Source organism: Populus trichocarpa, chromosome 15 (genome assembly GCF_000002775.5).
Source record: "Populus trichocarpa isolate Nisqually-1 chromosome 15, P.trichocarpa_v4.1, whole genome shotgun sequence".
In the NCBI taxonomy this organism is placed as follows: Eukaryota; Viridiplantae; Streptophyta; class Magnoliopsida; order Malpighiales; family Salicaceae; genus Populus; species Populus trichocarpa.
Genome location: NC_037299.2, coordinates 11,774,702 through 11,795,821, shown reverse-complemented (window position 1 = coordinate 11,795,821; position 21,120 = coordinate 11,774,702). Strand labels below are relative to the sequence as shown.

The window sequence follows — 21,120 nt, the reverse complement described above, 5'->3', positions numbered from 1 at the left end:
GACAAGGACGGTCAACGTTGAGGTACTGGGCATTCTCAGATTCTTATCCTTTTCAGCAGTAGATTTAAAAGAAAGAAAATGAAGGGAATTCTTCAGTTGGTTCCCATGCAACTATTACAGATTCTTAATTATACCCGAAGCAGAGGAGGAATTATCAAATCTGAAAAGCAAAAGAAGAAGTGCAATAAAGAAGAGTGTGAGCTCTAAATCTTGTAGAAACTTTAAGCATTAAAAAGCTTGAGGATGGACTGATTGTCTTTTTGAAGGTATATTAGAAGTGGTTAGCCCTAAAAGCGTTAAAGCAAGACCACAAATGTTTAGAAAGTGAAAAGGGGGAGTATGCTTTTGATCTTTAATTAGGTTGAACCCTTCACAAGATTCTGCAACTTAAGGCCAATAAATTAATTGATGATGTTTACCTTTTCTTTCTTTCTTTTTCCTCCCCATGCTTTCCTTGCTGTTGAGCAGATGTAATTTTTAGGAGGACCAAAGTTTTGAAACTTCAAGATCCTCTGACCCCACTGGATTATGTTTTGACCTCAGCAAAGAATCAATTCAGTGTATTATTGAAGCCAGCCATGACAGGTTAACTGTATTTGAGAAATATGTTTGGAGGTTGCTGACAAATTAAGCTAGTTTTCGTTCTCACGACATCTTGAAAGGGGTGGCAGTGTCACTGTTCATTTCTCTGACTGATGCTTTCAATTGAAATGTGTCATCCTGTCCAAAAAAATGTTTCTTTTGTGTTGGATCCCAGACATAGATAGTGGGTGTTTGGTTTCTGATCAGCAAAAGTTAAGAAGTTGAATACAAGTGGATGCAGCTACCTATGCACCTCCTGTCTTGATCTTGATGATATTACTTGCTTTTTGTTCTGATTCATTTGCCTTTCTATCAAAATCAAGGTTCTTAGTGTGCCATCAGTTTTGACTCATTTAGCCCACATTATGTGTTAGAGCTTCACTAGCATCCACATCCACTACAAATCTTCTACTTGCAAGCACAACTCTGGTGTTTGGTGGCTGCTGCTCAGAACTTGCAGATTATAAATTATTGTATTCTTTCTGCCTCACTATTCCCTCCTCCTTCCTTGCGCAGATATTATTGAGTTGAACTTGTTCTTAATAGGTTTAATATTTTGGCTGTGAAGTCCCAACTCACTAAAAACTGAAAGGAGCTACGAAAAACTGCTTCTCTCTGAGCTTGTAGCTCAATATTTTAGGGCAAGCTGCCTAGTCCAGCTCCAAACTTAATCCTTTGGTTACTATTGGTTCCCGTACTTGATTTATCATCAGCAGAACATATAATATATATGGATTAGCTGGTTCAGGAGTCTATTTCTTAATTGTTAGAGGACATGGAAGCCTATACAGCATCCCTTATCATGCACCTTGACATTCCGCTGAGCAATTATGGTTTAACAAACTGGAAAATCCATTGATTTTATTGACCAGGGAAAGGGGTTGATTTCGTGATTACAGATTAAAGTTTCTAATCTTGCTACAGCAATTTCATTCTTGGTGCATGTATATATCAATCTGGGAGATGATTGTTTGTTATTGAAGGGAGCAAGAAAGAAGAAAAGGGCTGAGAAGGCAAATATCATGGAGATTGTAATCACCAATCTGTTACAAATTATAAATCCCAAGGTTCGTGCAGGTTCATTCAACAAATTGCACAGAGTCTTGAATTTCTTTGAAACTAAAGACAGAAATAATTTTCTGATGGAACATGGTTATGCCACAGAGTCTTCCTCTATAGCTTTGCTGAAATTGCAACTTGTTGAATGGCAATTGCTGTCTGTTGTCTTGAGAATCAATCCTTAGTAAATGCTTCAAAAATGGACACGAGTGGCTAGAGACAGAATCTTCTCTTTTTTTATGAGCAACAAATTATTGATTTTTTTTCCTTCATAATTTCCATTTTGGTTTTTGAAAAGCAGTGCAACATCCCATCATTGAAATAAATTTTGCAGCCAAGAATTCATCAACATACACATCACAAATGATAAAATACAGAATGGGCATTATCATTGGAAACTTTTCAGTCTTGCCACTTATGCTGTGTGCTTTTTCATCGATCTTATCCCTTCCATTGTTGAAAGAAGAAATAGAAGGAATCCAATACCCAAATATAATCCAGACTCGATAACTTTGTCTCTAGAATAACTCCAACTTTTCTTCATCATGAAAGGTTTAAAAGTTCATCTCAATCTCATAAAGGCATGATATGATATCAATTCAAGGCTTGAACCTTTGCCTGCAAGACTGGCAAGTGATCTCCATGCACGTAGAATCTATCTGCCTTGTAGCTTTCTCTTTCATTCTCTCAGCTTTTTCCACTTCCTCTCTAGCTCTTTGCCACATATGTCTAGCCCTTGCAAACTCTGACTGCGCCAACTCCATCTCCCTCCTTGTAAGGTCCCTTACTCTCTCTGCATAAGCCTTTTCAATTGCTGCCAATTTAACTTGCTCAGCAGCCTGCCATTTCAAGGCCTCAACGCAGCTCGTATCCGTCTTCACATCGCTGAAATCACAAATGGGACCTGTTAAAACACAGTTAGATTGTGCCTGGATTGGCCTCACACTTATCGATAGTTGCAAGTCCAGTGATGGCCCTCCAAACTGATTGTGATGGTGGTGGTGATCAGACACCACTGATGATTTGTACCTCAATGAAGAATCCAATAAAGAAGACGAGGAAGAAGAAGAAGCTATGGAAAGCTGTGAAGGGAGAAGCTGAAGCTCCTTTTGGTCTCCCTCTTCCATGTTGAAAAAAAAAACAGAGAGAAGAGAGGTTGAAGTTTCAGCCACGGTACGGTGATGGCAATGGGGAGATTTGTGGGGTGGCAGAGACAGCTGCCCATATATACACGCATATATTTTCTAAATTACCATCAAACCCATTGTTTTCTTGCAAAATGACTTAACTACCTTGAACACATTGTATTTTTGTTATGACTAGATTACCGCCTTTCTTGTCCATTAACATAGGGTAAATGTAGGTTCATTGAAGGGTATATTGGTAATGATGAATGAAGATTGAAAATTCCGTTATAGAAAGAGCCAAAAGTATGGGAAAGAAATAACGGATAACGTTATTTAGGTATGCGTAGCTTTTTGTTGATGCAGTGAAGTGTTTGTCTCTCTTTTTTTCACATCTTTTTACTTTTATTATTATTATTATTAAATTACTTATTTTATTGACTTTGTGATCTTTTATTTCTTTTCTATTTTATTTTATCTTTTTGGGATATGAGGATATGGAGGGGTGTGGGTGTGTGAATAATTATATACGCACGTGCATTAAGTTTTTTTTTTTTTGTTGTTTTCACTACTTTATTAGAAAATATTTTTAATTTTTTTTATAAATTTTAAAATTAGTTTCAGTTATAGGGCAGACTGTTTTAGTTAAAAAAATATATAAATTATAGTGTACTATTTTGGTCTTAGAAACATATGATTAATATTAAATACATTAAAATCTCGTGAACATGTAAATAAAATATTCAGTAAAATACAATGCAGAATCAATATGGAATATATATTAAATATATTTGAACAATTAGTATTTTATTTTATTATTTTTTTGGGATAAAAAAACATATACAATACAGAGAGAAAAAAATATGTCTATCTATTTTTGTCTCTTTAATCAAATATGTATGTATGTTTTTTTCTATATTTATTCCTTCTATTATGGAATATTATTCAAACACAACCTATGTAATATATAACTAATAGTTAAATCACTTACGGTATGTTTGAATTGAATTTAATTTATAAATTTTAATGAAATATCATGTTTAAAATCTAATAATAAATCAGAGATGAATTCTTCTTATTTACAATTATAAAAATAGAGAATTAATATTAAAAATAACTTTTTTAAAATACTCTTTTATTTATTTATTTCAAAGACTTTTAAAGAAACAAAAAGAAGATAATAAGGGTAATGAAGAAAATAAAATTAATTAAATTTTATCTTTTTATGAATTCAATCTATTTATTAATTAAGGCCATGTTTGTTTCCCGGAATTCATTTTTCAGGAAACCACTTTCCAAACTTTCCTGTGTTTGTTTGCCATTGGGAAAGTTGGTCAACGAAAAACACTTTCCGGTCAACAGAAAACACTTTCCAGTCAACAGAAAACACTTTCCAGTCAAAGAAAAATTTGATTTGGTTTCCAGGAAAATGTTTTCCCTTTTGGCTGTGTTTGTTTTCCGGAAAGTGATTTCCGGGAAACCACTTTCCAAACTTTCCTGTGTTTGTTTGCCATTAGAAAAGTTGGTCAACGGAAAACACTTTCCAGTCAAAGAAAAATTTGGCTTGATTTTCAGGAAAGTGTTTTCCTGGAAAATTTGGGCGGAAAACACTTTCCAGAAGTTGTGAAAAAATTAGAAATGTCATTATTTGCTGATTATATCAAATTTGATCCTCAAACTTTTGATTGTTATTTATAATTTGTTTTGAATATTTATTTTTCAATTCCATCTCTTGAAATTTAATTTTTATATTAATTTTGGTCCTTATTTTTATAATTGTTATTTGCTTTTTTCTTATCATTTTTTTATTGAAATTTTTTATCTATCAAATTTGGTCCTCGTTTTTTTTATTGTTACTTATTTTATTTGAAATAATTTATGAAATGTTAATTATTATTATTTTAATTTATTCACCTTTTATTTTTTTTAATTTTTTAGATTTGATCTCTATTATTTTGATTATTATTTATTTTATTTGAGATAATTTATGAAATTATATTTTTTTTCAATTTCATTCTCATTCAACTTTTTAATTTGTAAGATTTGTTCCTCATTATTTTAATAAACTTGAGAAAAATAAAACATTAATAAGTTATTTTCCAACTCATTTTCCATGACATAACCAAATATTGAAAAGTGTTTTTCAACTTATTTTCCATTACACTACCAAACATCAGAAAATACTTTCTCGGAATTCACTTTCCCTGGAATTCACTTTTAAAAAAAAAACTACTTTCCAGCAAACAAACGGGTCTAAATTCAGATCAGAAATTGTAATTAAAATTAATTATAGTAAGATTTTATTAAATTTATGGGAAGAGATGGGTTTTTCATAAGTAGCTTTATGGTAGGCCTAAAGCTGTCGGGCCTGAGGACAAAAAGGTCTCCACTTTCTAACTCAGCAGCCCACGCTCCACGGTGAGAGTGGCACGTGGTATGGGCAGAAAGATGAGACTGACCATGATTGTGGGTACTGACTCTTCCACTTCTCAGCCATGTTTTCTGTGGGCAAATTGTGAAGGGAAAGCCCTCCCCTTTCTTATTCCTACAATATCTATCCTGTGGGTATCAATGAACATATCCTCGTTTTTATGCTCCTTCTCCTGCCTTCCATTATTCCAATTTAGTGCTTCCACTTGATTTCTTTTTCCCTTTTTGCCCTTTCAATGTTACTTTAAGATACGTTGTCCATCTCGAGATTATATCCATTTCATCTTCCGTTTGAGAAAATATATGTACAAACTATATATTTAGTATTTTTTTATTATTAATTGATTCGGTAGTTTTAATGAATACAAAAGCTAACTCCAAGGAGTACAATTTTCGTACAGTATTGAAAAGAACTTTATTGATAAATATTGAAAATTTGAACATTCTGTCTTGTCTTAAAGAAAATCTACATGTCGAAATTAAAAAGTATTTACATAAATCATTTTTTCCTTAAAAGTTTAGGATAACTAAGGAGTATCCAAATTTAAAATGTTTAGAAATAAAATTGATATATTAAATAATTAGTTAATCTTTTTGTTCAAGTAATATAATTCATTTTTTATAACCAAGGTGTTTGATGGCTTGATATAGAAAACTTAGGTGATAAAATTGTTTGGTGGCTTGATGTTTAGAAATAAAATTGATACATTGAATAATTGATGAGTTTGTTAAAGTTATGAATGGGTAGAAGTGTTCGTGGTAAAGGGTATATTTGTCTCGCATCCTGACCTGGATGTATCTTGGTTGAGTGCCATAAAATGACCTAGAAATGTGGGAAAAAAAGTTTTTGAAATTGATGGTTTTTTTATCAGTTTTCCACATACAACATATGGAAAGCCACTGTGGTTGGTAGTTCATAACTTATGGTGTCAGGTAAGCTAACGTGGTTGATAGCTAGTACTTGCAAAAAGTCTCATTTGATGGATATAAAAACTCTTTGATGCTTAAGTCAGTAACTTTATAAAGAGAGAAAGTTAAAAGATATTTTACAGAGATAAACTCTGAGAATATATATGCTGAAAGTATTATGAATGAAGAGATTTTGAACCTTGAGTTTGAAGGATTTTATGGTGTATTTGTAGCTCATGAATCTTGTTTTTTTTTTTATGGAGATTAGGGGTTGGAGAGTAAATTCATCCTTGTAATATTTTGAATTGTGTTCAACTCAAAGTAATACATATTAAACCGGTATAAAATATCAAGGTACTCGTATGGGATCTAGAAAAAAATTCTCAATAAAAAGTTAGACTCGAGCAAGTTGTTTGAGCTCATTAAAACTAAAACAAAATAGTTCCAAATGCGTTTTCTAGGATGAGCCCATGAAGTCGGCTTCTCCTTTAAGGCAAGACCATGGAGTTGGACCAGTATGTTAAATGAGGTTTTTTGATGTTTTTTTTAAGCTCATGAAATTTAAATTTATCAACAATGTAAGATAATAATTAGGATCGCATATATCAATCTTAAAAGATTAAAGTTGTATAGTGTTATGCTAATTAATTTAGCATATAGGCACGTTAAATGTTTGGCTAAGGTTATTATCCAAAACTATAGGAATTTAAAGTCGTCCTAATTGCATTTTAAATCAAAGATATGACACCTAACTCAATTATTAAATATGAAAATCTCTCAAGAAAAAACTAGAAGATGCGAAGCACTTCCCATCAAATAAAAAATAAAAAAGAAAGTAAGATGTGATTGATTTCAGTGTTGAACCTTAAAGTGAATTATAATGGCGATTTCCAACATAAAACCTGGATTTCCGGAATATGCAAAATTCTATTTAAAGGCTTTGCGTATCCTTCTTCGTGGTATTGTGCCGACATCTGGAAAAGGGATTGTCATTTCATATTTTATGTCATTAAACTTTATGTTGCAAGAAAATAATATTGCAAAGCTCAGAGATTATTATATGAATTTGATATGATATCTAGAATCATGGACCAACGGCTAGGAACTATTATAAATAATTAGATTTGCCTATATCGTATATATATTTAGTAAATCACATTTAATTAGAATATGAATCCTTTCACATTTTATAGAAATAAATCTTTATTTATGATTATAAAACAAAATAATTATTAATGTATTCATCATAAAATAATGTGTAAAAACTTTATTGATTTGGTCTATAGTTTTAGATGATGAAATAAGTTCCTATATTAAAAGAAGCTAAAACCCCTTATAAAAACATACATATACTTTCCTTAGAAATTAAAACATTAATTGTAGCTTCACAGTAAAAACACATTGTTTCTTTGAACGTGTGTAATGATGATTTTTCCCCATGACTCAAAAAATTTAACACTTTTTATTAAGGATATTGATATTTTTTCTTGAACTTGTTTGTCATTGACAAATTGCTATTTTTAGTTTGATTCTCATCTTGTATTTGAATTTTAATCATTATTTTTTAAATATTTTTGTATAATTAATGAGTTGTTAATTGATTAACATCGTTTGTACTTTTTTGAAAAAAAAAATCTTTTTCTTAAGTTATCTGCTTTTCTTTTTAAATTTAATCTATCTACTATCGTTTTTTATTTTTTTCATCTTACATAATTAAAATCAGCTTATTCGATCTAATTAAGTTCATGACCGAGCTGAATGTTTTTCTTTCTCTTTTAAAATACACTTATGACAATTAAACTTGATTTTTTGCATTAAAAATAGTTTAGCTCATGGCAAAGCATGAATACTGAGTTTAATTCATACCTACTTGATCATTAATAACTTAAAAAATTAGATCTGAGAGTAAAAAAAACAATTACTCATTTTCTTAAATTTTTTACCAACACTAAAAAATAAAGAAAAATGATTTAATTTTGATTAATGTAACAAACTGGTTGAAAAATACTCATGATTAAGCTGGATATTAATGGAAACAAAAAAGTTGAATGATGATAGATTCATTTTATAATCACATTATAATATAATAGCTTTATTCGGTTTGCATATCTTCACAATATACAATAAAAAAAACAGTATTTTATGGTTTAATTTATTCTTATATCGTTATTTTTAACAGGATAAAACAAAAGAACTGGGAATAACTCTAGTTGAGGCGAGGAAGAGAGCTTTTAAAACATCAGATGCATGTGCAAGGTTGATTCTCTTGACTGCCTATGCTATCATGAACAAGCTGCATGCATTGATGAAAGTTGCTCTATATTTTATCTCGCTCGATAACCTTTCCAGCCAAGAAAAATAAAGATGTTTGAATTTATTTATTTTTTATTCCCAGACCTTTTGAATATTAAGCTCTCTTTTCATCTAAAAAGTGCAAGTAATAATTTATTTTTCTTAGCCTTGGAAATTTATATTAATTATTGAATTGAAAAAAGTAATGTGGAGATGGGATCTGAACCCTCGCCCTTCAGCACCAGATCCATAGATTGAGTGTTAAATCTAATTGTTTTGGACCCCATCTAGATTGTTCCACTTAAAATCATGGAGTCTGAATTTCAAGATTAAAGTGATAACGTGATACCTTGACTAATCTCACAGATCTCATATAAGTTTCTAGTGGTCCTAAGATTTGTGGGACTTGAATTAATAACTTTTAGGAAATAAATTCAGGATCTGACTAGTTGAGTTACACCTTTAATTAGTTAACTCGATGATTTATGGACCAAAATCATTTTAGACATTGACTCGATTAAATTCGGGCGACTTAGCACGTCAAGTAATAATTTAGACACTTCAATAAAATTCAAGTAAGATCCAACCAGGTCAATACTAAATTTATTTTTTTTATCTTTTTATAAAAAAACATTCGACCTACTAACCCAATAATTAATTTATCAAACAGCATCTAAACCCTAAATTGGATCGGTGCCAGACCAAATCTAACAACTATGCATGTAAGACTTGTGAGAAATTACGAGATACTTTAATTCATTGAATGCTATTACATTATATATCCACATTTAGCTAATTCGATGTTAATAACTTGCCTATAATAATCAACAATGCCAGTAGTCTGCAGTGGTGAGGTGGTGATAGAGGTCAGTGAGGACAATGATTTATATACATGGACTACAACTAAGCACCTCTAGCACCATTGTTCTTCGCCAGGGTCCCCATGCATGCATATGAGCTAGAAAGGTTCCTTTAAAGTTGCCTAACCAGCTTTTTTTTTTTACGATAACCCTACGCTACGTGCAGGTCTTACCAGATTTATTTTATCATATATATGAGACCTAACATAGTACTGCTGGTGTTTTTTTATCGGCCATTCATGCATGAGTGCCGTGCCTGGACCGATACATGGAGAAATTTATTGGGAATTAGAGACGATGCATGTTCCTGGTTTTTGTAAGGTTTTGGCTGCATATTAACTGAAAGAGAATGAAATCATAAAAACAATTAATTTTAAAAATTATCTTAAATAATAACAAATAACAATCAAAAGAATGGAGATCAAATATGACAGATAAAAAAAATATTAAAATTGCAAAATATTTTTAATTTTATAAATTATTTCAAATAAAATAAATAGAAATCAAAATCAGTGTTTTTAAACCTGGCCTGGTGGTTGATCATTTGAAATCATTTTATATTGTTTTTGCTTTTAATGGTAATTTAATCATTTCATTACGCTTAAGTAGTTAAAAGTCATAAAAGATCCTAGACGCTAGTTAAATAAATTATGTTTTTAATGATAATTTAGTCATTATATTATACTTTAAAAATAAAAATAAAAACAAATTGTCTCTAATTAATCAAATAATAACTAATAAACCTTTAATAGACAATTTATTAAGCATTTTTAGATTGGGCAAAATGGTTATCAAATTATCTTGATCCACGATGCAATTTGTCTTGGTTCCATTGAAAAACTAAGCCCTGATAGGTTTTTATTTTATTTTCAGAATTATAATTTCAAACAACCTTTTGTTCCCAACAACTCAGCTTGATAAGTTCATTTTTTTGCCTTGGATCTACGAGAGAAGGGAATATATTTTTCTTATTTAATGTCAAATAGAATCTTAGATAGCATACATGCTAATCAAGATTAAGTCTCTCTCTAAACAATCTTAATAATATAATCTTTAAATTGATGCAATTAGAGAAATTTAATAAAATAAAAATTGAACTCAGAAAGTCAAGAAATGAAATGAATCTCCTTTGTTTAGAATTGAAGGAGAAAATATAAAAATACACCATAAATTAGTTATGGAGATTAAATTTTTCTCCAAGTAAAAAAATGATTATTTATTCATAATCTAAGAAAAAAAACAACATGTTCGTTAACTAGATTTTTAATACACACAATAAAGTCATATTTGTTTTTGTATTTCAAAAATATTTTTTAAAAAATTTAATTTAATTTAATTTTTTTCTTTGTTTCAAATTAATATTTTTTTGGTGTTTTTATCTCATTTTGATACGCTGATATCAAAATAATTTTTAAAAAATAAAAAAATATTATTTTAATATATTTTTAAATTAAAAATATTTTAAAAAACAACTTCAATTTGCGATTTTTTTTCTACATTTTTTTATAAAACGGGCTAAGCCCGACTTGATTGAATAACCCATACTATCCGACCCGTATCTAAAATATCGCCCCTCTCTCGTCCGTTTTCCACGCGCGGGAAATGGAATCCCCCCCCTCGTAAATTCTTCCCGCTAATTTCTGTACGACCCCTAGCCAATCCGATTCCCGATCTAATTTTCTCGCGAAACAAACACAAGAAAAGAGAAGAAGGGAAGAAAAAACAGAGATAAACTTTCCTTCTCATTTTCTCGCACTTTCTTAGTTAAATCAAACTCCAATGAATTCTCGAGAGCTTGCACTTGTCTCCACAGCCACAGTCTTCGGAGCTTTAGCTTCTGCTTTTGCTGTTCGCTTCCTCTACTTCAGCAACAGCAACTCCAGGAAGCGGTTGTTATCCAAAACCAAATCGGTTCCAAACGGTGACGTTTCGAAGAAATGCTCTATTCAGAGCCAGTTTGATCCTTCCAAACGCAAAGAGTTAGTCGAATTTCACACTCTGATTTTTTTCTTCATTTATTAAAGATTGAAGCTTTCACTGTTTAACTTTCCTGTTTGAAGTGTTTTGTTTTTTATTATATGATTTGGTTTCAGGTATTTATCATGGGATGATTATTTCATGGCAATTGCGTTTTTATCAGCTGAAAGATCTAAAGATCCAAACAGGCAGGTCATGATCTTTGAATGTTTATTTTTATTTTTTCTGGTTCTTGAAATGCTTTGTTTGGTTGATACTGTAGGTGTTTGATAATATGTATTTGGTGTTGTAGGTTGGGGCGTGTTTGGTTAGTCAAAATGGCATAATTCTTGGTAAGTTGATTTTGCATGTAGTTTTCTTTACCTTTTAGTTATGAATCTTGAACTCCATTTGTTTTTTAATTCCTTCTTAAAGTGAATTGAAAATGAGAATATGAATAGTAAGGATTGATGACATCTACAGAAGTGAACACTTAGATTCTCCTAATAAAAAATAAGAAATGGTGCAATGAGATTGGTAATTTAAATAAAATGATTTTCTTCTTTGAGATTGCGAACCAATTGCTTTTGCTTATTGCTTTTCTGGCTTCTTTTACATCAGTGGTTCTATTCCTCTCTTAAGAAGATAAATAAACGGTAACTCTAGTTTGGTGATATATTTCTGGTTATGGAAGAACAGCAGTTATGCGGTTGTTTTTGAGTTTGATGATGACAATAATACTCATGTACATTGTGATGTTTTCAATTATCATGTTAATCTTTGGTCAGGCATTGGCTATAATGGATTTCCAAGAGGTTGTTCAGATGACAAGCTTCCCTGGGCAAAGGTTGGTATATGATATTTACGTTTATCATATCATCCAGGAATTACATGTAATGAACTTATCCTGTAATGTTTCAGAAATCCAAATCTGGGGATCCTCTGGAGACAAAGTACCCGTGAGTGTCTGTGCTTTCATTGACTCCACTTTTGATCTTGCTGCTTCATATGATACATTTTCTGCTACACTCACGCACACAGAGAGAGAGAGACGTGTAGTTATCATATTTTACATTTACACTTTTTCTTGCTAATTAGTTTATGTGCTAGGAAAAGCTGCTTTTTAGTTCAAGAAGTAGAATTTTTGCTCCGCCACCACTGTAAATATCATATTGTCTAATACTCATGCTTCATTGAGATTTTGACTAAATTGCCTTTTGACTTGGCTAATATCTATAACTTCAGGTTTCGAGCTAATACCTCTAATTGTCTGTTGTAGTTATGTTTGTCATGCTGAAGTCAATGCTATTCTGAACACAAATCATGCTTCTGCTGCTGGGCAGGTAAGCAATTGTCTCATTTCCTATTATATCCAATTTGTATCCCCCACCCTGAACACACACAAACAAACTCTTCTTCCACTATATGGTTTGACCAGAATTAAAGATATATTATCATTCTGAAACAAGTATAGGTGCGTCAATATCGTGCATAATTGTTGATACTGTTCTCTGAGTTTTCTAGTGATCATTCTTTAAAATAAAGGCTGTTTCTCACCAATAGAACTAAGAAGTGTCTCGCCCTCTATAATTATTGCAGAAGCTTTATGTGACTATGTTCCCCTGCAATGAATGTGCCAAGATAATCATTCAGGTTTGTTAACCACTCTTCCTTATGTTATATGCTTTACGAGTGCCTCATCGAGGATTTCCTTCTTTTTTTTGTGTGCCTTGTATACATTATGAGCAGGCAAATAGATAGAATGTACTGCTTCCGTTCCTCCTTTGTCAAGAAGTAGGTCACAGTTCCATTAGAGTTTGGTTAATCTGGAAAACTGAGGGACATTTCCATTGTTTAAACCTGCCCTTTACAATTTTAAAACACTTCCTGTTTACAGAGTGATGTGTACTTGCTTTTGAATATCAACATATACTTGAAAGCATACTGGAAACCTGAAACATGGATGGATAAGAACATTATAATTTATGTTTTCAGCTGATATCTTTCCAACCAGGCTGAATAAGACATTAGGTTGCAACCTGCAGTGCTCAACTATAGCTACGTGATATGATCCCCGTGATTTTGACTAAATGTTTGGAATGTAACATGGAACTAGTATACGATCTAAATAAATTTTCTTTTATTGTGAAAAATCAGCTCTCAGTGGACGTAACTCTTTGCCATCATGCTGGTATTTGTTTTTTAAGTTCTTGAAATGTGCCTCATTCAAGTGTTAGTGCTGTCTTCCAATATCCTCTTTCCTTGCCTTTCATTGTTAATTTCTAAATGGATTTAGCTTGCCATCCTTGCAGTCTGGCGTCTCTGAAGTTATATATTTTGTAGAGAAAAACTTAAACAATTCAGATATTGCGTATATTGCTTCACACAAGCTGCTGTCCATGGCTGGTATTAAAGTAAGTTTTGATGTTTCATGTAAGTTTTGTTGAACAGTTAATCTATCTTGAAGCTCCCACCGAGTTTAGTTTGACCAAAACACTTCCTCTGTATGATACATCAAATTTCGCGTTAGCTGGTACTGATATCCAGTCTTAACATGTCATGGTCAAACATGCCCCAAACTGTTTAAGGTGCACTAACCTCATTGAGTATATCTGTAACACGATCATGCAGGCGCACATTAACAAACTCTTCAACCCTCCATGGATCATTTGCAGTGGCTTTGGGATGTAACTGCGTTTCATAGTCAATTTTTAATTGTTTTTGTACTTTCAATGGCAGGTCAGAAAACATCAACCCCGGATGGACCAAATTTTGATCAAGTTCGAAGATCCCTAGATAATGACTACTGCTCTTCATTTGCCAAGCCTGATTATCAGTTACAGTTATATGATCAACCCTGGTTGTGCTCCTGTTCTTCAGCTGGGCTGTTATCCCGTGCTGTTGTTTATCGAGTAGATCACCGTTTCTACTCTTTAAAGGGCCTTTGGATCTAGCTTTTACTGGTGCATCCGAATGAGATTCCTTTGTTTTTTGCGTGAACATTATCGATGTTCTTAACCTGGGGTAAACTTGATTGGGTGATTTAAGACATGCAATTAGCCGAAATTCTAATGCCCTTGACCTTGTGTGTGCGTGTCGAGCCAGAAATCATTTTTGCCGCCGCAGTAAATTTTGGTTTTGTTTTAAACTGAGTAAATTAGTTCGACTGGTACACAACAACAATGTTGGAAACATGGGCACGGTAAAAAACGGGGACAAGGGAACAATAGCAATGCACAGCTGAATTCTCCCTTATCGAAAGCTAAAAAAAGAGAAGCTTGTTCACCCAAGAAAGTGCTTGGTCAAATAGAATCTCTTCCTTCGCCTGACTTTGTAGTTGTATCTGCACTAAATGCTAATATTGGACCTTAATCAGTCAGCATTTAGGGCATCAAGTTGTTTCCGAAGTTCTTCAATGTCGTCAAAAGTGGCTGTAGCTGGTTCAGCAGCAGGGAATTTTTGAAACTCGTCCGCAGCTGGGAGCTCACGAGTAAGACCTTCAGGAAGAGCATCTAAAATGGACAAAGAAAAGAAAAAAGAAAATCAACATGTTGAATAGGAGAGCACCATTTGGACAACAATGCAATACCAAAAATTTGAGATTCAGACACAATGTTAACATGGAATGGTTCTAAGACCAAACACTGGCCTCTCTACAACATGGACGTGTGTGTATTTAACTGCTCGTTTTATTCTTTATTTGTTGATGGGGTGCAAATCTGGGTGCTCCAGCCAGCAATTGCCAGGAGATGGCGGCTTTTCAGGGTTCATAGCCTTGGGCCTCGAGGCTAGATTGAATAAGTGTAGTTTATTGAAAACTTTGCAAGGAAATTAGGACCAAATGTTGATAGAGTAATGCTATTTCACAATAAAAAATAACAAGGAAAATTGTGAGTCATCCAATCACATGACTAATGTGAAAGTTATTGGCAGGTTCCAGTCCACCAATCTGATGGCTTGGAATTCCTTGCCATCTATTCTTGTTTTTGTAGTGTGAATAGCATTATTGCATCGAAAAGTCATGTAGCAGTAAATATCACCTGAACTTGTGGCATCTGTCCTTTCTGGCGCACTATCATCGACAACACTGAAGAAACACCAAAGAACAAGTGAACATGTTGCCTAAGCTCCACAGAAAAGAAAAGAAAATCACATGATAAATAAGTAATGAAGGAAAAGAACTCTTGTCAAAACATGCCTAACTTCTCTCCTAAAGCAATTGGTAGACCAAAGCACTTGCATATGATCATATTGAACACGAAATATGTTTTTACATGCTATAGACCTATATATCGTAGTATATACACCACTATATCACCCTAAGAACCACCTGATGTTCCATTCATTATCAGTATGAAGTGGGCCTTCTGGAACTGATAGGGCTTCTGCCTCCATCTTGGCTATAATTGCAGCGTCCCTAGCTGGCTTTACAAGGAGGTATTCTTTCTGCACAATAAGTATGATTCTTACTATCACCAAGAAAACAAAATATGTCATATTAATAGGTTTTTCCAGAAAGATATCTGGTAGCAAATCAAGGCAGATCTGTGTATGATACCTGACGCTCCAGACAAGCAGCATTTGAACACTGAGGGTTCGGCCTCATTTCCATGGTTGGGAAAAAATCTTTAAGAGAATTGTAACCCTGCAACCATGCATTAAAGCCAAAACCTATCTAGATCAGTCAGGATAATCAACATGCATTTGCTAATTTCATAAGAAAACTAGGTTAGAAGAGAAACATAAAGTTCTATAACCTTTTTAAATTCTGCTTAAGGCCTTGAACGATCATTAAAAAAGAACAAGAGAGAGAAAGATGGGGGAAGGGGGTTGTTAACATGAAATTTACCAGGTAAGGAGACACTTGTCCAAACTGTAGCAGTAACTTCAGCGTATTTTGCACTAAAAGCCCTGCAACAACTCCCTGAAATGCAATTCATATAACTGGATATTAAAACATGAAATAAAAATTCAAAACCACAAGCCATTAATATCCAATGCAGCAAAATAAAATCAGGTGTCATGTACCACATTATGCCTATCTGTTGACAAGGGAAAAAAAGCTTTTATGTAAAGGCACCACCAGGAGCCATTATGCCTAGCCTATCCAAAAGTGTACATAATATTCCTAACAATTAGAATAACATTCCAGCTAGACATCACTGTATCGGAGTTACTTCTCGAAATGAGATCATTTAACAAAGTTTGTGAAGGAATTACCATGGTAGTAGGTAAAGATGCTGCACAGACTCCTTCACGTTTGAGAGTACGCTCGTCTACTCCAGATGCCACAACCTAATAAAAGTGAAATCCTTTCATATTCGATAAAAAAGCAACAAAATCTTGATCCCAAATTGATTTTATTTATAAAATTATGATGCCACAATAAGAATTTAAAAAACAACTTCAGAATCTTGCATTAAGGTCACTAATCCTACACTGAAACTCCATTAATCAAAATACCCAGATAAGAAAATGAACATACAAGAGGAGGTGCACATGCAAAACAAGCAGTTTCTCCTGGAATCAACAGTTGTATGTGACCTGAGACTGCATCCTCAGATACACCTGCCAAGAAAACTCTTCATTTAATCTCATTGATGGGTGCCAAGAAGGTGTGCCAAATGACGCAAGGTATAAAAAGCAGATGAACTATGCAAACAAAAAACTAGAAGCACAAGAATTTATAAGGCTCAAACTTGCAACTTCAACTCCATTTATATTTCATGCATGGAATTTGAACATACGCATTCCTGTTGCATAGGAATAAAGTGTCCTAAATATTTGTTGCTGACAAATGAGGCTCGACAGTTCAGAACAAATTGTACTAGAAACAATTCAAACTCCATGGAAAGCATCCAATGATCCAAAGGCATTATGCAGCAAGAACAGGTTATACAAATCCACCTTGTCATGTTCAACATGTTACCGCAAATCAATAGAGACAGACACCGGAGAAGCTTAAGCTTACTCTGGACTGGATCCAAAACAGAATTTTCATGGAAGCGTGTATTGAAACCCTTTTGTATGTCACACTGGTACACATTTGTTTATGCAAAAGCAGTTTGAGAGTACAGTGAGTGCACATAACTCTTCTGATTATAGAATAAATCAATATTTAAGAATGATGTTGCTTACCAGACTCCATCCATGTTTGATTCAACTCATTGCAAGCCTGCATATACATGAGAAAATTATATATGAAATCTATAATAATTAAAAGAATATTAAATTCATAAAAGGTGACAATAAAATACTAAATTTGAATTTTTAAAATGAACTAGACAAGCCAATGAAAAGTAATTCGAAAATGAAAGCATCAGAACAAAAACATTACACGTAGGTTATTGGGCTTTTACATGCCAAATCAAAACCACAAAATGGGAAATGAATACTTAATATAACAGACTTCTTTACCTGGTTAACAGCCATCCTTGCCTCATAATTATCCACACAGCTCAAAACGAGATCTACTCCACTGCCTTCTTTATTTGGGCGAAATGATTTATTTCTTAAACTTGACATAAAGGTTTCAAATCCTTGCACTGTCGTGATGTTCAATGTGAAACTCTGAACAAGAAAGAACCAATCAGTATACAGTAATAATAGGAATATAATCAATTACTCTTTCTCCTGTTATCATTTTCAGAGAACTCAGATGCAAAATTAATCAAAGCCGGGCACTTGAATGGCCAAAATGCAAATTATCAGAAGAAATGAAGCAACACACTACCAGATTATATAGCTAGATAATAAATGTTTACCCTATATTTGTCCTTTCCACTGTGCCAAGTCCCTAGATCTATGACCAAAGAACACCCCCGGCCCCAACCCGCACACAAGAATAGAAGAAAAACAAAAACAAAGCTTTTGCATGTGCAAAACAAGACACGGAACAACTTTTTGAAGACACTCACCTCAAGGACGACATCAGGATTGATGTCTGAAAGGGTCTGACTGGCAGCATCAGTCTTTGTCATGCCAACCTATGAATGCAAAAGTTTTTCTAAATAACGAGTACAAACATGATTTTTCATACAATTTCAAACAAATTTATTAATCAGCACATTTAACTTGAGTAAAGAAAAGAACTTCCTCATATGATAAAAAAGAAAGAAAAATGTTGAGTAATTTTGTTGAAAAGCATGTTGTATCCACAAAGTTTACAATAAGAAAGAAGCGAGTGAAAGTGAAAAACCTGTTCCGGACGGAAGAAAAGCCTATTCATGTTAGCTAACTCCACTTTGTCATAATCATACAACAAAAGACGACCTATGCCACACCTTGTTAACATCTCAGCCGCAACACTGCCAACACCACCAATTCCCTGTGATAGTATGAAAACAAACAAAAAATTGAACATAAGGTATATCAACACAAACGTCTGTTACATATATTTGTTGCACTTAATGAGTTAAGAAACCACAGAATGCATGCTACTTATTGGGGTGGCAGATCATCATAGTGTACGAGAGGCATTTTACAATTTCAATGTCGAATTAAATCCTAAAAGGGTAAAAGAAAGAGGAAGAGGAGATAAATACAGACAACAATGGCAACAGAGAAGTCCCGAATGCGCTCATAATTGTCCACAATACCCATCCTCTGAAGTGCCATTAGCCTACTATATGGATTGCTATCTACCACCTCCGCGCTCATATCCTGCCACCACCAACAACCAAATAAATAATCACAATCCTATATACTAACCAACAGCTCAAAAACCCCTCAAGACAAATAAAATTAAATAAAAACCTGGACTTTCGTACGCCGAACAGGTGCAGACTTTGCCAGCTTCGTGAGATGCTCAACACGCGATTGCAGCTTCATTAAATTAAAAAAAAAAAGGGTAAAAATCAATTTACAACAGAGTAGGTTTTGATTAATAAAAACTGATCAAAGAATAGGAGGTAGATAGATAGAAAGAAATCAAGCAAGTTCCATTACCTTAAGAATTGAAGATGCAAGATTTGAAGGATCAGGCTGTGATTGCTTGAGAGAATCAAGATCGTTAAGCATCTCTTTCAATTCCGCCTCCATTGCTACTGCTAGTCGCTTTCTCTCTTCTCTCTCTGGAGCTAAAATGTTATTCACTGTTGTAATCTAATTTCCTTCTTTGCAAGCGTTTCTTTTTGCAACTTTTTCCTGTGTGTTTTTTTCTCTTTACAAACTGGATATTATGGGCTTTTGAGTTTAGATTAAATCCCAAAACCCAATAGCGATGGAATCCAATTGTGGCCCAACTCTTGATATGGATTTGTAATGAACTGGTTGGTGTTGTTGATCATGGACCTTACTTCTTGTGTTAAGCTTTAGGAACGCCGAGCTCTCTCTCTCTCTCTCTCTCTCTCTCAACAATAAAGGACTTTTCTAATGATTATATACTAATTCTTTATTTAATTTAATATTAGATAAAAATATTTTATCAAATATGTAAATTTTAATTTTTCTAGAACTTTATTTTAAATCATAAATCAATAATAATAAACAAAACAATTTGATCAAAATTAAGTATTATTCACTTTTTATAGAAAATAATATATCGTGGAGTTGTAAAGTATATATTTTTTAATTTGATCATTTTATATTAATTTGAGAGTAAAAAAAAATCTTATTATTTAATTGATATTTAATTTTTTTTAAAAAAATTGTTTGGAATTTTTGTTTTTCAAGAGTTTGAGAAAAAACAAAAGGAAGGAAAGAAGACAAAAATGGGTTGTTAAAGCCTCACCGACGCTACATCACCGCTACACGCCGCCATAAAAGTAACCCCCCTACGGGAAGATTCCAACGGTACTAAAAAAACCATTATCGAAGATTGTAGGAACGAATGGGCCTTCTCTCTCACACTTGCATTTGTATTATACATGCCATGCACCTTTTACACTCCTTTTTCAATTTAATTTAGTTTTTTTAATTTTTTAATAACTCTTCAATAATTTATTCTTAGATCCATTCGAGGTTAATGAAAACCTAAAAGAGAAGAGAATAAGGGCATAGAAGAGAAAATGACAAAAAGCTAAATTGAATCGTTTAATATGATCGTGTTAATAATTCAAGATGTGAATATGACAAGTTAATTCAGGTTAATCCAATATATAACTGTTTTAATATTAAAATAAATAAATATCATGTTGAATTTTTTTTAAATCAAGTCATTTTTTACCAGTCATATAGGATGTATTTAGACCCGCTAAATCAACCAACTCATATTAAAATGACTATCACATGGTTTAATTTGAAACTCAGTACAAGGAGTCAAGTCGAGAGGTTTCAGGATTAGTCCATTAAGTCAGGTTAAATGATACTATAAGAGAGTTTTTCATGACCAGAATATTTTTTAAATACATTAAAAAAATAGCGTTTAAAATATTAAAAAACAAAGTTAGACCAACATCATCTTAAAAAAAATCAATTGGAACAGGTTTCAATCTATTAAACTTGATATGTTATGATTTTACGCTTGCTATTAAAAAAAAAAACTCATGAGATATTCTTGACATCTTGTATTCATAACAGAACTAGTGGAGACTGAATTACTAGGACATCAATATTTAATTACTAGACTAGTTTATATTACCATCGAATTTCTTTTCCAAAAATCTCTTATTGAAAAAAAAAATCGAGATGATTATATTCATCTATCACTTGAAACAACACCTCAAAGATAGAAAGGAAGAAAGAAATCATATTAAAACAAAATAAATCTCACATGATTAGTGACAATATGTGAGATGTAAGTCTTTTTTATTCATCACGACATTTTTATTTTATTTTTATATAAGATTACTCCTTTTTTATTCATTAATTTTATAACAATGGGTCTCCCCCGAAATGATTTTTTATATTGTATAGTCATCACTAAAGACTTGAATTGACATCCATCCCACATTTCTCCTCGGATACAT

The 21,120-nt window shown here is 32.7% G+C and overlaps 3 protein-coding genes across 6 annotated transcripts; 1 reads left to right on the top strand and 2 right to left on the bottom strand.

Annotated features, from left to right (window-relative positions):
- Window positions 1-1,954: 1,954 nt before the first annotated feature.
- Window positions 1,955-2,848, bottom strand: LOC7454719 (zinc finger protein SHOOT GRAVITROPISM 5). Its single transcript, XM_002321669.4, has one exon. It carries the CDS (start codon window positions 2,766-2,768, stop codon window positions 2,241-2,243), a length of 528 nt encoding a protein of 175 aa, XP_002321705.1. The 5' UTR covers window positions 2,769-2,848; the 3' UTR covers window positions 1,955-2,240.
- Window positions 2,849-10,860: 8,012 nt separating this feature from the next.
- On the top strand, window positions 10,861-14,279 carry LOC7463128 (uncharacterized). Of its 2 annotated transcripts, XM_002322222.4 has the most exons (9): window positions 10,864-11,235; window positions 11,350-11,425; window positions 11,526-11,565; window positions 12,001-12,059; window positions 12,134-12,171; window positions 12,492-12,555; window positions 12,812-12,865; window positions 13,525-13,626; window positions 13,952-14,279. In XM_002322222.4, exons 1-9 carry the CDS (start codon window positions 11,036-11,038, stop codon window positions 14,006-14,008), a joined length of 690 nt encoding a protein of 229 aa, XP_002322258.1. In that variant the 5' UTR covers window positions 10,864-11,035; the 3' UTR covers window positions 14,009-14,279. The 2 variants fall into 2 exon arrangements, with proteins under 2 accessions (XP_024442686.1, XP_002322258.1); XM_024586918.2 differs by lacking the exon at window positions 13,525-13,626 and having other exon boundaries at window positions 10,861-11,235.
- A 44-nt stretch (window positions 14,280-14,323) lies between these two features.
- On the bottom strand, window positions 14,324-19,365 carry LOC7454718 (ubiquitin-like modifier-activating enzyme 5). 3 transcript variants are annotated; one of them, XM_024586916.2, is made up of 14 exons: window positions 19,160-19,365; window positions 18,968-19,036; window positions 18,761-18,874; window positions 18,411-18,539; window positions 18,130-18,198; window positions 17,630-17,782; window positions 17,351-17,387; window positions 16,698-16,780; window positions 16,433-16,507; window positions 16,062-16,136; window positions 15,771-15,857; window positions 15,543-15,658; window positions 15,253-15,334; window positions 14,324-14,724 (listed from the first exon to the last, which is right to left on the bottom strand). In XM_024586916.2, the coding sequence occupies exons 1-14, from the start codon at window positions 19,250-19,252 to the stop codon at window positions 14,596-14,598; spliced, it is 1,311 nt and encodes a 436-aa protein (XP_024442684.1). In that variant the 5' UTR covers window positions 19,253-19,365; the 3' UTR covers window positions 14,324-14,595. The 3 variants fall into 3 exon arrangements, with proteins under 3 accessions (XP_024442684.1, XP_002321704.1, XP_024442685.1); XM_002321668.3 differs by having other exon boundaries at window positions 15,253-15,299; window positions 19,160-19,361; XM_024586917.2 differs by lacking the exon at window positions 19,160-19,365 and having other exon boundaries at window positions 18,757-18,874.
- Between the last annotated feature and the right edge of the window lie 1,755 nt (window positions 19,366-21,120).

Excerpts from the sequence above, each read along its gene's own strand:
- LOC7454719 (XM_002321669.4), bottom strand. The coding sequence starts at position 2,768 with ATGGAAGAGGGAGACCAAAAGGAGCTTCAGCTTCTCCCTTCACAGCTT.
- LOC7463128 (XM_002322222.4), top strand. The coding sequence starts at position 11,036 with ATGAATTCTCGAGAGCTTGCACTTGTCTCCACAGCCACAGTCTTCGGA. Across the intron at positions 11,236-11,349 it reads GATCCTTCCAAACGCAAAGA|GTATTTATCATGGGATGATT; the intron begins GTTAGTCGAATT and ends ATTTGGTTTCAG. Across the intron at positions 11,566-12,000 it reads TCAAAATGGCATAATTCTTG|GCATTGGCTATAATGGATTT; the intron begins GTAAGTTGATTT and ends ATCTTTGGTCAG.
- LOC7454718 (XM_024586916.2), bottom strand. The coding sequence starts at position 19,252 with ATGGAGGCGGAATTGAAAGAGATGCTTAACGATCTTGATTCTCTCAAG. Across the intron at positions 18,875-18,967 it reads TTCGGCGTACGAAAGTCCAG|GATATGAGCGCGGAGGTGGT; the intron begins GTTTTTATTTAA and ends TGGTGGTGGCAG. Across the intron at positions 18,540-18,760 it reads ACTTCTCTGTTGCCATTGTT|GGAATTGGTGGTGTTGGCAG; the intron begins GTCTGTATTTAT and ends ATACTATCACAG.